A 13003-nucleotide genomic window follows, 5' to 3' on the forward strand; every position below is an offset into this window, starting at 1 on the left:
AATTTGTACTTCCAAATTCTGCAATATCTGAACATCAGCATCCTTTAACTGAGTCATTCCTGTCATGTTCTTACTCAAAACCTCCACCCAATACTTAATGGACAGCCACACATTTGTACTACTCTCCAATTTTCCCTCTATTCTAGCTACACATCTCCTTCTCCATAACCTCCAAACTACTAAATAAGGAATCAAACCCATCAATATTTCCAATTGAGAGTATCGGGAAGCCCTATTAAACTACATTTGGACTCTTTCTTTCCAACTTTTTTTCCTAAGAAAAGGTACACCTACCTCCACTGAAACCTTCCTCCATACATCAGCATTAAGATCTCCCTTATTGAAAACATGCTCCATATCTTCTGGTTGCCTCATCTAACAACAATCACAAGCTGAAGCAAGTGATACCCCCACCCTTCTCACCTTTTCATTAATGCTTAAGCACTCAAAACTAGCCTTCCACATACAAATAGCAATTTGATCTTCGGTATGTAAATGCCATTGTTTTATAGCAGCAACAGCAAGTAAGACTCATACAGTTGTCATCTTAGCAATAGGAGAGTATGTATCAAAAAAATCAAACCCCTCATGTTGAGTGTAGCCCTTGGCCACTAGTCTGGCCTTATGCCTTGCAACTGTGCCATCAGCATTGAACTTGACACAATAAACCCATTTACAGTCTTATTTGGAGGTAAAATAGCAAGATCTCAAGTATTGTTTAATTCAATAGCTTTTATTTCTTCTCCCATGGCAGTTTGCCATTTGAAGGTTTAGGGTTCGAAAGTGGAAGTAACAGCAGCAACAAATGTTTTATATCTAGGGGATAACTGAGAAGTGGAAAGATAATGAAGAATGGAAGAAACTTACCTTCATTATAAGTTGAACTGCAGTTGGAAGATGATTGAGAAACTGAAAGTGTCTAAGCCATATTACCATAATAGAAATTCTGTAAGTATGTAGGAGGATTTCTGATCCTTTGAGACCTTCTGAGGGTTTCAATTTGAGTGTGTTCAATTGGAGTGTTCTCAGCTTGGGGAGGAGGTGTAATAGAAATTGAGGAAGTATTGGATTCTGAGGAAGCAAAATACTGAGGGAAATTAAGAAAAACAAAGGGTGTATGAATTGTGTTTGGTATGGAAGGAAATATGGATTCATGAAAAACTACATTTCTGGAAATAAATGTTTTAAGAGTAACAAGATCCAAAAGTTTATACCCTTTGACATTTGATGGATAAACCAAAAAAATACATTTTGAAGCTCTTGGTTGGAATTTTCCTCTATGAGCTGTGAGTGTGCTGGCAAAACACAAACACCCAAAAACTTTTAGATAGTTATAATCTGGATGTTTTTTAAATAAAAGAAAGTATGGTTTTTGATTTTTGAGAAAAGAAGAAGGGGTTCTATTTATGAGATGTGTTGCTGTTAGCACACAATTTGTCCAATAAGAAAGTAGCAATTTGGACTGGATAAGCAAAGCTCTAGCAACATTAAGTAGGTGTTGATGTTTTGTTCAACTCTACCATTTTGTTGGGGTGTTTCAACACAAGATAATTGGTGTATTATACCATGACCATTGTAGAAATCAGGCATGTTAAACTCTTGAGCATTCTCAGTTCTAAGAGTTTGAATAGTTGTGTTGAATTGAGTATGAACATAAGAAACAAAATTTGTGAGAATGGTACAAGTTGTTTTGGTTTTCATGAGATAAAGCCAAGTAAATCTTGTATAATCATCTACAATTGTTAGAAAATAATGAAAACTAGAATATGAAACAGGTGAGAAAGGACCCCAAATATCACAATGGACTAATTGAAAAGCTTTATTTGAATAGCTATTTGATACAGGGAATACAAGTCTTTTTTGTTGGGCTAAAGGATAGACTTCACAGATATGAATTTGGTTTGCTGATACATTGGAGTTTTTCTCACTAATAAATTTCAATCTGGTAGATGGAATATATCCTAGTCGAAGATGTCAAATATCAGCATTGGTAGTACAATTATTTATTGAAGAAACATAAGATATACAATTGAGATCAGATTTATTCCTTGCTGGAACAGAAGGTTGTTGTAGGTGATATAGGCCAGACTTCACTTCAGCAAGACCAATCATCTTCCAGATGATTAGCTTATGCAAAATACATTTGGATTGAAGGAAAAACAAACCAATGGAATTATATTTAGTAAGTTTTGAAGCTGATATGAGATTAACACTGAATGAAGGAATGTAAAGAGCATTATGTAAGATGATATCAGCTGAAAAATGTACAGTTCCAGTGAAAACAACATGAGCAGATTGACCATTTGGTAAATGGACTATAGATGATTGTTTTGGAAGATGAATTGAAGTGAAAAAATGAGGAAAACAAATCATATGGTCTGTAACTCCTGTATCAAGAATCCATGGAGAATTATTTTTTTTAGTTGAAACAACATGGCATATGATACTTGATGTAGAAACAGTTTTTGCTATGGAGTTGGAGTTTATGTGTGTATTAGAAAGACTATTTGCAAGGGACAACAAGTTTTGAATTTTCTCTTGAGAAAATATATTTGAGATGCTTGAATTTAACTCCAAAGAAGAAGCAACATTTGCATTGGAAAAATTGGTATTTGTATTTCCATGTTGAGTAGGAATAATTTTCTTGCCTCGTGGACCTTTCCATCCAGGTGGATATCTAATTAATTGGAAACACTTGTCTGCAAGATGACCGGTGTATCCACAATGGGAACAGATAACATTTCCTTTGGCTTTTGATTTTGTGAAATGAGTACCATTCATAGTAATGAGCTTCTGTTTTTGTGCACCAATCATAGTATGAGAATCTATGGAAAAACCAACAACATTAGACAATGATCTTTGGCTTTTTTCTTGCAGTAGTAAAGAAAATACTTTGCTCATAGAAGGCAAAGGTGATTGGAGAAGTAATTGACTTTGTAACGCCCCGAACCCTTTAACTTGGGTCCGGCGCAGTATACTTGATAAAATCCCTGATATTTCATAATTAAACCATACATACGTAGCGAAAAACACAACTATGAACCTCAATCATACAAATAATAACAGAGTTTCCTAATTCTAACTATAATTTATTATAAATCATCAATCACCTGCATTTCCATAAATCTACATAACTCCCAAAACAATTCTGTATTTTCACAATCATTCCTTACTCAATAGCCTTAAAACATAAAGACATAAAACATAAATATTTACATTCCCCAAAATTAACATAGAAATATACCTTTTTCTTTTTTTATTTCTCAATAATGCTATAAAAACCTCGAGCTCTCAAAGCTCGACCTTGAGGATGTCCTGAAAAAGAAATACATTTATATTTGGGTGAGACACATCTCAGTAAGGGAAGAAACAATATATTAAACTCAAGGTGTGGCCATTATGAGATTATACATATCATTTTATAATATTTGCAAATCATTAACATAATACTGAAAGCCATTTTTTTAACCTAACAATCACATGCAAAGGTTTACCCACGAGATTACCCAAGCATAAGGGTGAATGATTACCTGCTTATACAAGTAGCACCCCTCTGCTCTGATACTTAGGTAACCCGAAGGTCACTATTGAAACATACCAGAGCACTCACCTTACTCAGTAAGCCCTTAAGTGTTAACTTGATCTCGTACTCACGTATTCAACAACAGTTTACTAGCAAAGGCCCTAAGGATAGGGAATCCTACCTGCCTATACAAGTAGGTTCCCTCAGCCCTAGTGCGTTATGCAGCTACTGCCACATCTGAAACTACTAGGGCACTCACCTTACTCAGCAAAGCCTCAGGCGAAGAGTATGCCTCGCCCAATCGTAACATGTTTAACATATATAGATACTTCTAATATCATAATACATCATTCTTTCCATGTTATTCAATCATTCACATTCTTTCATGTTCATAACTTAACATTTTCTTGTGTTTCACTTTAAGTGACTCTTTCCCATTTGTATCATTCACATTTCACATTTCATTTCATTGCATTGTCATTCCTTGTCATTTCATTTCATAACATTTTCATTTCATTCCTTTGTACTACAGCCGCTTTTTAGTCGTCATCAGTTAGTCCATATAGAAATGCGCTAGAATTTGTTATAGTTAGTCCACATAGAAATGCGCTAGAATTTGCTAACCCGACTTTCAGCTGTCGTACCTTTACATAATTGCATTTAACATACACAGACAACATTGTTCATATCATATTTTATTCTCATTACTTTATGGTTGCATTTAACATACACAAACAACATTGTTCATATCATATTTTATTCTCATTGCTTTACTTACTTAGCCAGCATCTTATACATTTAACATATAACTTGCACAGATTCTCATGCCACACAATCTAACAGTAAAATTCATACATATTTTTCATAAAATAAGCCAACCCACATTTATCATTTATATACTCAAAATACACTTCATTTCTTACATAATTCCTTAGAAAATTTTTTTCACGTTCATTCATTTACTTTCACACACACATAACTATATAAACAACCCTAAGCTCAGAAAACATGAATTTCATGGTTGACATTTTAAACCCACATAAAAACATATATACATAAATAACACATGATCTTTTTTTAATTCATGAAAAACCTGATTTAATATATAAATTTCTCCCTTACCTGATTTCTTGAACTACGCCGACAAGGACTCCAAAAAAAATACCTGCTGCGCTCACCTGGACCTTGAATAAAAAATTCTAGTTCCATGTAATTAATCTTGAATAAAATATTATTTTAATATTTCCTAAGCCCGTAAATTCTAAATAAATAAATATACCCTAAAATATAGCCAAATTACCAAATTTCCCAAATCTCAATCTCGCTTGTCGCGACGTCCCGGGAGCGCGTGTGCCCCGGGCGGCGAAATTAGAAATCATTTTAATATTTTCAGGAAAAATATGGTGTAGGAGTCGCCACTAACCTTTAGTGCGGTTAGAACACATGATTACTTCCCCGTTAGGGGTAGAATCGGTCTACATTACCAGAGTTGGGGCCGGGAGTTCGGTTACGCGAGGGGAAGGTACGAGCACCCCCTACGCGCCCGTTCTTACGAACGGTACCTAATTAATTTGAAATTATCCCTAAGTTAATCTAATAATTCTTTAAATTACTCCCTTTTATGAATTTATAAATACATGTAAAATAAATAAATAAATAAATATATACATATATATATATATATATATATTCCCTCAGAGCTTAGGATACGTGATGCCCGAAGGCTCATACCCACGCAATAAAATCATAGGGAATTAAAAATCAAGAAAATATTTTAATAAAAATAAATGCTCTGATGCATATAAGACCAAATAACAAAAAATATTAACAATAGTAATAATAATATTAATAGTGATAATAATGATAATATTAATTAATAATAATATTAATAATAGTGATAATAATTAATACGATATTGATACCAATATTAAAACTGATAATAATAATAGTAATAATACTGATAATAGTAGTATTAGCAGTAATAGAAGTAATACAATAATAATAACAATATTACAATAGTAACAAAGATAATATGCGTATTTTAACTATAAGACACTTACCTTAATATGAACACACAATCAATGACCTACTAAATACATATAGAAATAATATTACTAAAACTAAAGAAACAATCTACTCATCAAATTATGGAAATCAAGTAGCCCTAAGATTAATCTATAAATGTATACATTAATATATATATATATATATATATATATATATATGGAAAACTAGTCAACCCTAAAATTAGTGTAAATACAAAAAATAATAAATATGGAAATTATGGAGACAAATCGCCCTGAAAATCAACGTGTAAATATACAATAATAAATATGGAAAATAATTAATGGAATTATGGTAACAACATCAACCCTAACATTAACATGCATAAACGATAATACAATAAATCAGAATATGATATACAATGTTAAAAATATATAACAGCAATGCAATAATTTTAAATATGCAATAATATACAATATAAACACAAATACATAATAAGGATAAAGCATTAAACGATTAAACATTAATATGGACATCCTGAGTAAATATACAAATAAAGATAAATGCATTGTCATATAAACCCCCTAAATACATATACAAACAAATGAATAACCGTAATAAAATACTAAATCCCCCCTAAACAATATACAAGCAATAAAATAAAAAAATGCATATACAATAAAATACCACCAACATAAATATATCGCACATTAATGATAACACGAATATGTGAAAAAAATATGCAAACGAACCAATAGCATGAATACACCGCACTTTCATAATAGCTTAAATATACGAAAATAACCTAGATGTAGAACACCATCATGATCTCAACCTAATGAATAAAATAAACATGCAATATAAATATAAAAAAAAATTCTGAATATACCATAACATGAACATACACTGCACATACAAAATAATAATAATAATAATAATACAAAAATAACATGAATATATACCAGTAATTTAATTCCTGCAAAAATAAATATACAATCTTGCATATATACAAAATATAACCTAACAAACAGTTCCATGTATACAGAGTGTATGTGTGTGTTTGTGGCCTGTTGGTATTCTGGCAGAGGGACTTACAGCGGAGGGGGCGTGGGCTTTTCTGCAACGGGAAGATGAAGAGGCCGACGATGACAAGGGTTGCTGTGCATGGCCTCGGGTCTGTGGTCTTGGCAGCGGCTATGGAGGACCTGGAGGTGGCCGGGAGTTTGCAGAGGTTGATGGGGTTCCTGGTGCACGGAATGGAGGGAACCCGGCGGGGCTGTGCAGCAGTGGTGGCTGGCTGGAAGCTCTGCGTTTGGCCGTGGAGCCGGACTGCTGGGGGCTGGGTGACTGCTGGAGGCTAGCCGTGATTCATGCTCGGGTGGTTGCTAGCGAGGTGGAGGTTCAGGGCGTGGACTGGAGGGGCTGCTTGTGGTCGCCGGAGTTGCAGCGGTGACTAGCGTTGCAGCGGCGGCCGGGGAAGATGGTGCTGTAGGAGTCCGCTGGTGCTGCAAATCTGTGGGAACTGAGGGGGCAGCGGGAGAAACAGAGAGCAGAGGGGGAGAAGAGAGGATGGAGGGGCTGGCCTGGTGGTGTGGGAGAGACAGAGAGCAGAGAAAAAAAATTTTCAATGGCTGGCTCCGTGCGCTGCTGTGTGTGTGCAGCGTCCCCGGCTCCCCTTCTCTTGTGTGTAGCCAGCCTCCTTCTTATAAAAATAATTTTGAAAAAAAACCCTAAAAGCATTTCCTTTTTGGTTTATGGTATTTTCTTTTTTTTTTGGAAATAATATATACTACTATTATGGTAATAAGGAAATAATAAATAATAATAATAATAATAATAATAATAACAATAATAATAATAATAAACAATATAAATAGAAGTAAAAATAAAAATAAAAGTAATAATAATAATATTAATGAAAATTAATAATAATAATAATAATAATAAATAAAATAATAGTAATAATAAAGATAAAAATACTAATAATAATGATAATAAAAATAATAAAAATAATAATGAAAATAATAAATAATGATAATAATAAAATAGACATAAAAAAAATAAAAATAAAAGTAATATTAATAATACTAATGAAAAATAATAATAATAATAAAGAAAATAATAATAATAATAATAAGATTAGTGAAAATTAATAATAATAATAATAAGAATAAATAAAATAATAATAATAATAATAATAATAAAATAACAATAATAATAATAATAATAATACATATATTGGGCCTGGGTAAAAATGGGGTGTCTACATCGCTTTGGAGTGGGGCCTAGAAAACCCTAATTAAAAATTTATCCACATGTCAAAATGACGGCAATCACGACTAGGACCACGTGATGGTACCCGATCGTCGATTTAACAGCAGATTTAAAGAAAAATTGAGAAAATGGGGAAAAGTTACCTTTCTTCAGGAGCAGTGCCTAAGTCGTTCCCACGACAAATCTGCTCCAGTAGAAATGTCGGTAATGGAACCAGAAATCCAATGGCACCTTCAGTTTCCCAATCCGCCGCAAACTCGTCTAGAAATTGAGAGAAGGAGAGAGATGGAAACGGAGATGGCTGGCGCAAGAAAAACTCGGGGGGGGGGGGGTGTGTCTTCTGTACTTCTTCTTCTTCAGTTAACTTTATATATATATATATATATTAAACTTTAACTTATACTTATTATACATATATATATATATATATATATATATATTTCTTATTTCAATTAGTTTTTTTTTTAAAAATCCATTGTAAAAATGTTTAATTTAATAACTAATTATTTATTATTTAATTTATCTTAATTTAATTTAATTTCTTTAATTTTAATTTTTTAAAATTTTTTTCTTCTTTTTCCCACGCAATTCCTTTTATTTACTTATTTGTTATTTTATCTATTTTTTTATTATTTCAATCATCTTAATTTTTCGAGTCTTTACAGACTTCGCATCATAGAATAAGAGTCATGTAAACTAATGAGAAATTTCATCACATAATTTGATTGCTGCCTATCTATAAAATTCTTTAAAAGATTGCAAGAACACCTATCAAGAATTCCACATCTGCAGCTTGGAATTGGTCTGTAGCTTATATATTCATCTTAGAGGGTCTTGAATTCATTGAAGTATTTAGTAACTGATCTTGATCCTTGAGAAATTGAACTAAGAGATTTTTCTAGAGTAAAGACTCTTGGACCATCACTTCGAAGGTACCTTGTCTCGAGTTCTTCCCAAACATCACATGCAGCTGTGAAGTATAACAGACTCCCATGAATTTCTTTGGCTATAAAATTCATTAGCCAAGATAGAACAAGATTATTTGCTCTCAACCAAGCAATTCGAATCCGAGAATCACCAAGATTGGATTGAGGCACAGTGTCATCTATGAATGCAATCTTATTCTTAACTGTAAGGGCAATGGAGATAGATCTACTCCTTGCAATATAATTTTCACCATTCAAGATTTCAGAGACTAGAAGAGCTCTGAGATTATCTGATGAATGCAAGTAATAAACACTTGAAGAATCATCCGATAGATTTCTTGAAGAATCATCAGAATTTGCCATAGAAACATAATGCATAGAAGATTCAGGTTCCACCATAGAAATGAAAAAGAAAGAAAAAATTTAAGAGAGCAGCAAAAATTGAATCAATCAATTTATGAAATTTGAAACTCCCTTGGCCAACCACAGCTCTGTTTGTAGTTGTTTTTCTTCTCCCTGATTTATGGCGAGAGATTGAAGTTTGGTGAATATGACCATGCTTCCTCTACGATAAGTATCTCCATGTGGAATTCAGTCAGTGCACTATCAAACATGCTACGGAATTCTGCTTCGATACCATGTAAAATGCAAACTTCGAAAAATAGAGAGAAAAGCAAGCAGCTATATTTCTTATCTTCACAGAAAATTGTAATCATATGGTATACAATTAGTATTCTTATATAGATACAATAAAAACCATCTAGGCAACTAATCTAACTATCAGTCATAACAGCTTGGTGTGTTTATTTTGTTTCTTAATCTTGTAACATCATGACTCGGAGTGGGTACCGTGGTAATCTGTGCATACCATATATAACACCTATGCAACGGAAACACATAAATAACCAAAACATAACCCAAAATATACAATAACATAGTTCTACGAACCCACCTGTATATACATACAAACATATCTCCCTTGGATGGTTGTATGTCATGATTTAACCCCTCATGACTAGGGTTGTGCGGCTCGTAGGCGGGGCTAGACACTGGTTGGCCCTCCAATGTCAGCCTAACTGTATGCATCTGTATATGCCTTTAGCACGAAAGACCCCACTCCACCTGGTCCGGACGCCATGGAGTCCTCTACTCTACCTGTGGCACAATCAGTTGTACCATACTTTATTTGAGACGTATGGTTGCACTGTCTATACTGTATAGCTACGGTACCGTGATCTATAAACTACTCTATTCCATCAGGGTCTGATATTATATAATACTATTTCTATATAAGCTCTAAGTGTTTTACCATGATTCTATATCATCTGTATTAACCATGACGTTGTATTTCTCTGTAATTTTGTATAATCTGTATTTCTGTAGAATCTATATTTCTGTATGTCATGCTCTGTATATCATGGTTCTATAAAACATTATGTATAATCATGGTATTGTAAAACTCTGTATGAACATGTTCCTATAAAATACTTTATTACATGGTTCTATATAATGCTGTATAAACATGGTTATGTAAAATACTATATATTGCAATTTTGTATAACCATGTAAACTGTAATTCTATAAAACTCTGTATAGTCGTAGTTCTGTAAATAAAATTGTATTTCATAATTTTGTAAAAACTATATAATTATAAGTTTGTAAATCTGTATAAAATTCTGTAAATACTTTAGTATTTTCCTTATACCACATAATTAAATACAACTCTATAAATATAATCTGTAGTACTGTATAATTTTCATGCTTTATTTAGTTTAAAAACATACTCTGTAACTCATATTCAAATATTGTACTATACTGATAAAATCTCTAAATTATCTGGCATAACATATTTTGCCTTACCTGAATATCTGAGTTCTATTTATTATTTCTATCTCACGCCTACGGCGCTCGTAATTCCAAACCCTAAAATTATATATATATATATCTCTGTCAATCAACTGAATATCCAGAATAATTATCATACCCACATTTCTAAACTATGAACTATTTACCATTTACCTGGGTTCCTAAGGTGATACCCACGGGACTTCTCAATCCATGCCTTGAGTGTTTGGAACCCCAAACCCTAAAATCGTAACACCCTAGTTTAATCATCTCAAATACCAGTATATCAATATTTAATATAGAATTTAGGCTTAGAAAAATCTACTAACCAAATAAACCTTAAATATCCCAATTATCCTAATTTTGGGATGGTATATGAACTCTTCAAACTAAAATTCTATTTCAGTTAAGATGTAGATAATCTCCCTAAAATTAATGTGGTATTTTCTAATCGTCAAAATGGGGAGAAATTGAGCCGAATTTGTAGAGAAAATGAGGCGGAACAGAGGGTAGAGATAAAATAAGAGAGATATTTTTTCACTCAACCGATTTCAGGACATTTATCGGTGACAGGCTGTCTTGGAAGCTAACCACAGAGATTCTGCTAACATACGACTTCCGCGTCCGACACCCACCTAGCAGCACTTCCTTCCAAAATTAGGCCGGGCCCATCTCCTTCTCAGAGAAGATTTGCTAACATAGCCTTTCGGATAAATGCTGCTTGAAAGGTGACGGACGCGACGATGGTATAACGAGTGGGCTTCCATCTTTGATACCCTTCGTCCGTCCTTCTATATATCAACTTCACGGCCATGGCATCTTCTTCTTCTGCTGCTGCTGCTCCTCCTCCTCTGCGCATGGCGGTTTCACCACAAACACCAAAGCAGAGCTTGAGCCACAAAGTATTCGTTTCTAAATCTGATTTCAGTACGCTTCTTGAGGGCGAGGATAAATCTACTACTGCTACGACGAAATTGTGGCGTATGGGAAAAAGATCAGTACCGCTCCTCCTCGTTATTATTGAAGGAAAGCTCATTTTCAATGTTTCATATCCTCACCAGTACTGCTTCGTACGTGAGTAGTAACTATTTCACACACAAACACACGTTTAACGCTCGGATAATTTAATTTATTTGATTGCCATGTTGCTGCTGCTCTTGTTGTTGCTGTAGTTGTCTATTTGTACATGTGTGCGTGAGCTTTTCACAATAGCATGACTGAAATTGTTTAGATTAATCAGATCATGAAAATAGTTGTATTAATTAGATCATGAAATTGTTTTGTTTTATATATATATATATATATATATATATATATATATATATATATATATATATAACGTGATGGAGAGGGCCATAGGAGTATGCATTTTATAATTCTATTCTCTTTCTGTTTTATTTGCCAAAAAAAAAAAAAATTTATGCGTGTTGCCATTTGGCAGGTATCCGCAGTGACAACTGTGAAAGTTCAAATATTTGGAGAATTGCTGCCTTACCTTAAACATAGGTATAGGCGTGTATTTATAGAGATGTAAAGCATATTCTTGTTACAACTAAATTATGAAAAGATAGGAACAGAGGAATACATTTGAATTTAAATATTTGAATTTAAACCTAATTACATATCTAAACAACATATCAAGAATCCTGAAAAATATTTGAACTGATCTTCGTGTAACTGCTTTGTGAAGAACTGTTGGTTGTTGCTGTGGATAAGTCTCTAACACGCCCCCTCAAGCTTAATTGTGCAGATGTAATGTTCAGCTTGTCCCGAAGAAGAGAGAACCGAGAGGAAGATAGGGGCTTGGTAAAGATATCAGCGATCTAATCTCTGGTAGAAATGAAGCATATGTCTAATGTACCATGAGCAACCATATCTCGAACAATATGAAAATCTATCTCAACATGTTTGGTTCGAACATGAAAAACCGGATTTGAGGATAAATATGTGGCACCAATATTGTCACACCAAAGAATTGGAGTTGAAGAGGGAAGCATCTCAAGTTCAGTCAGAAGAGAACATAACCATGTGATCTCATCCGCGGTATTTTCTAATGCTTTATATTCAGCTTCGGTGCTTGAGTGAGCTACAATAGCTTGCTTCTTACAACTCCAAGAAATTAGATTGCCCCCAAGAAAAACACAGTAGCCACCTATGGAGCGTCGATCATCCCTACTTCCAACCCAATCTACATCGGAGTAGGCTTGTAGTGAAAGGGAGTGTGACTTGTGAAATTGGAGACCAAAATCCACGGTGTGCTTGAGGTAGCGCAACAAGCGCTTGGTTGACTGCCAATGGAGGATTGTGGGCTTGTGAAGAAACTGAGAAAGCTTGTTTACCGTGAATGCTATATCTGGTTTGGTGATGCAGAGATATTGAAGAGCACCAATAGTGCTTCTGTAAAGTGTTGGGTCCGAAAATGCTTCACCTT

At 33.8% G+C, this 13003-nt stretch overlaps 1 protein-coding gene across 1 annotated transcript; it reads right to left on the reverse strand.

Moving 5' to 3' along the window:
* Nucleotides 1-8625: 8625 nt before the first annotated feature.
* LOC131153870 (uncharacterized) lies at nt 8626-9126 on the reverse strand. Its single transcript, XM_058106319.1, has one exon. It carries the CDS (start codon nt 9124-9126, stop codon nt 8626-8628), a length of 501 nt encoding a protein of 166 aa, XP_057962302.1.
* Between the last annotated feature and the right edge of the window lie 3877 nt (nt 9127-13003).

This window comes from Malania oleifera, chromosome 4, assembly GCF_029873635.1.
Source record: "Malania oleifera isolate guangnan ecotype guangnan chromosome 4, ASM2987363v1, whole genome shotgun sequence".
Classification (NCBI taxonomy): Eukaryota; Viridiplantae; Streptophyta; class Magnoliopsida; order Santalales; family Ximeniaceae; genus Malania; species Malania oleifera.

Coding starts and splice junctions, on each gene's coding strand:
- LOC131153870 (XM_058106319.1), bottom strand. CDS start 9,126: ATGGTGGAACCTGAATCTTCTATGCATTATGTTTCTATGGCAAATTCT.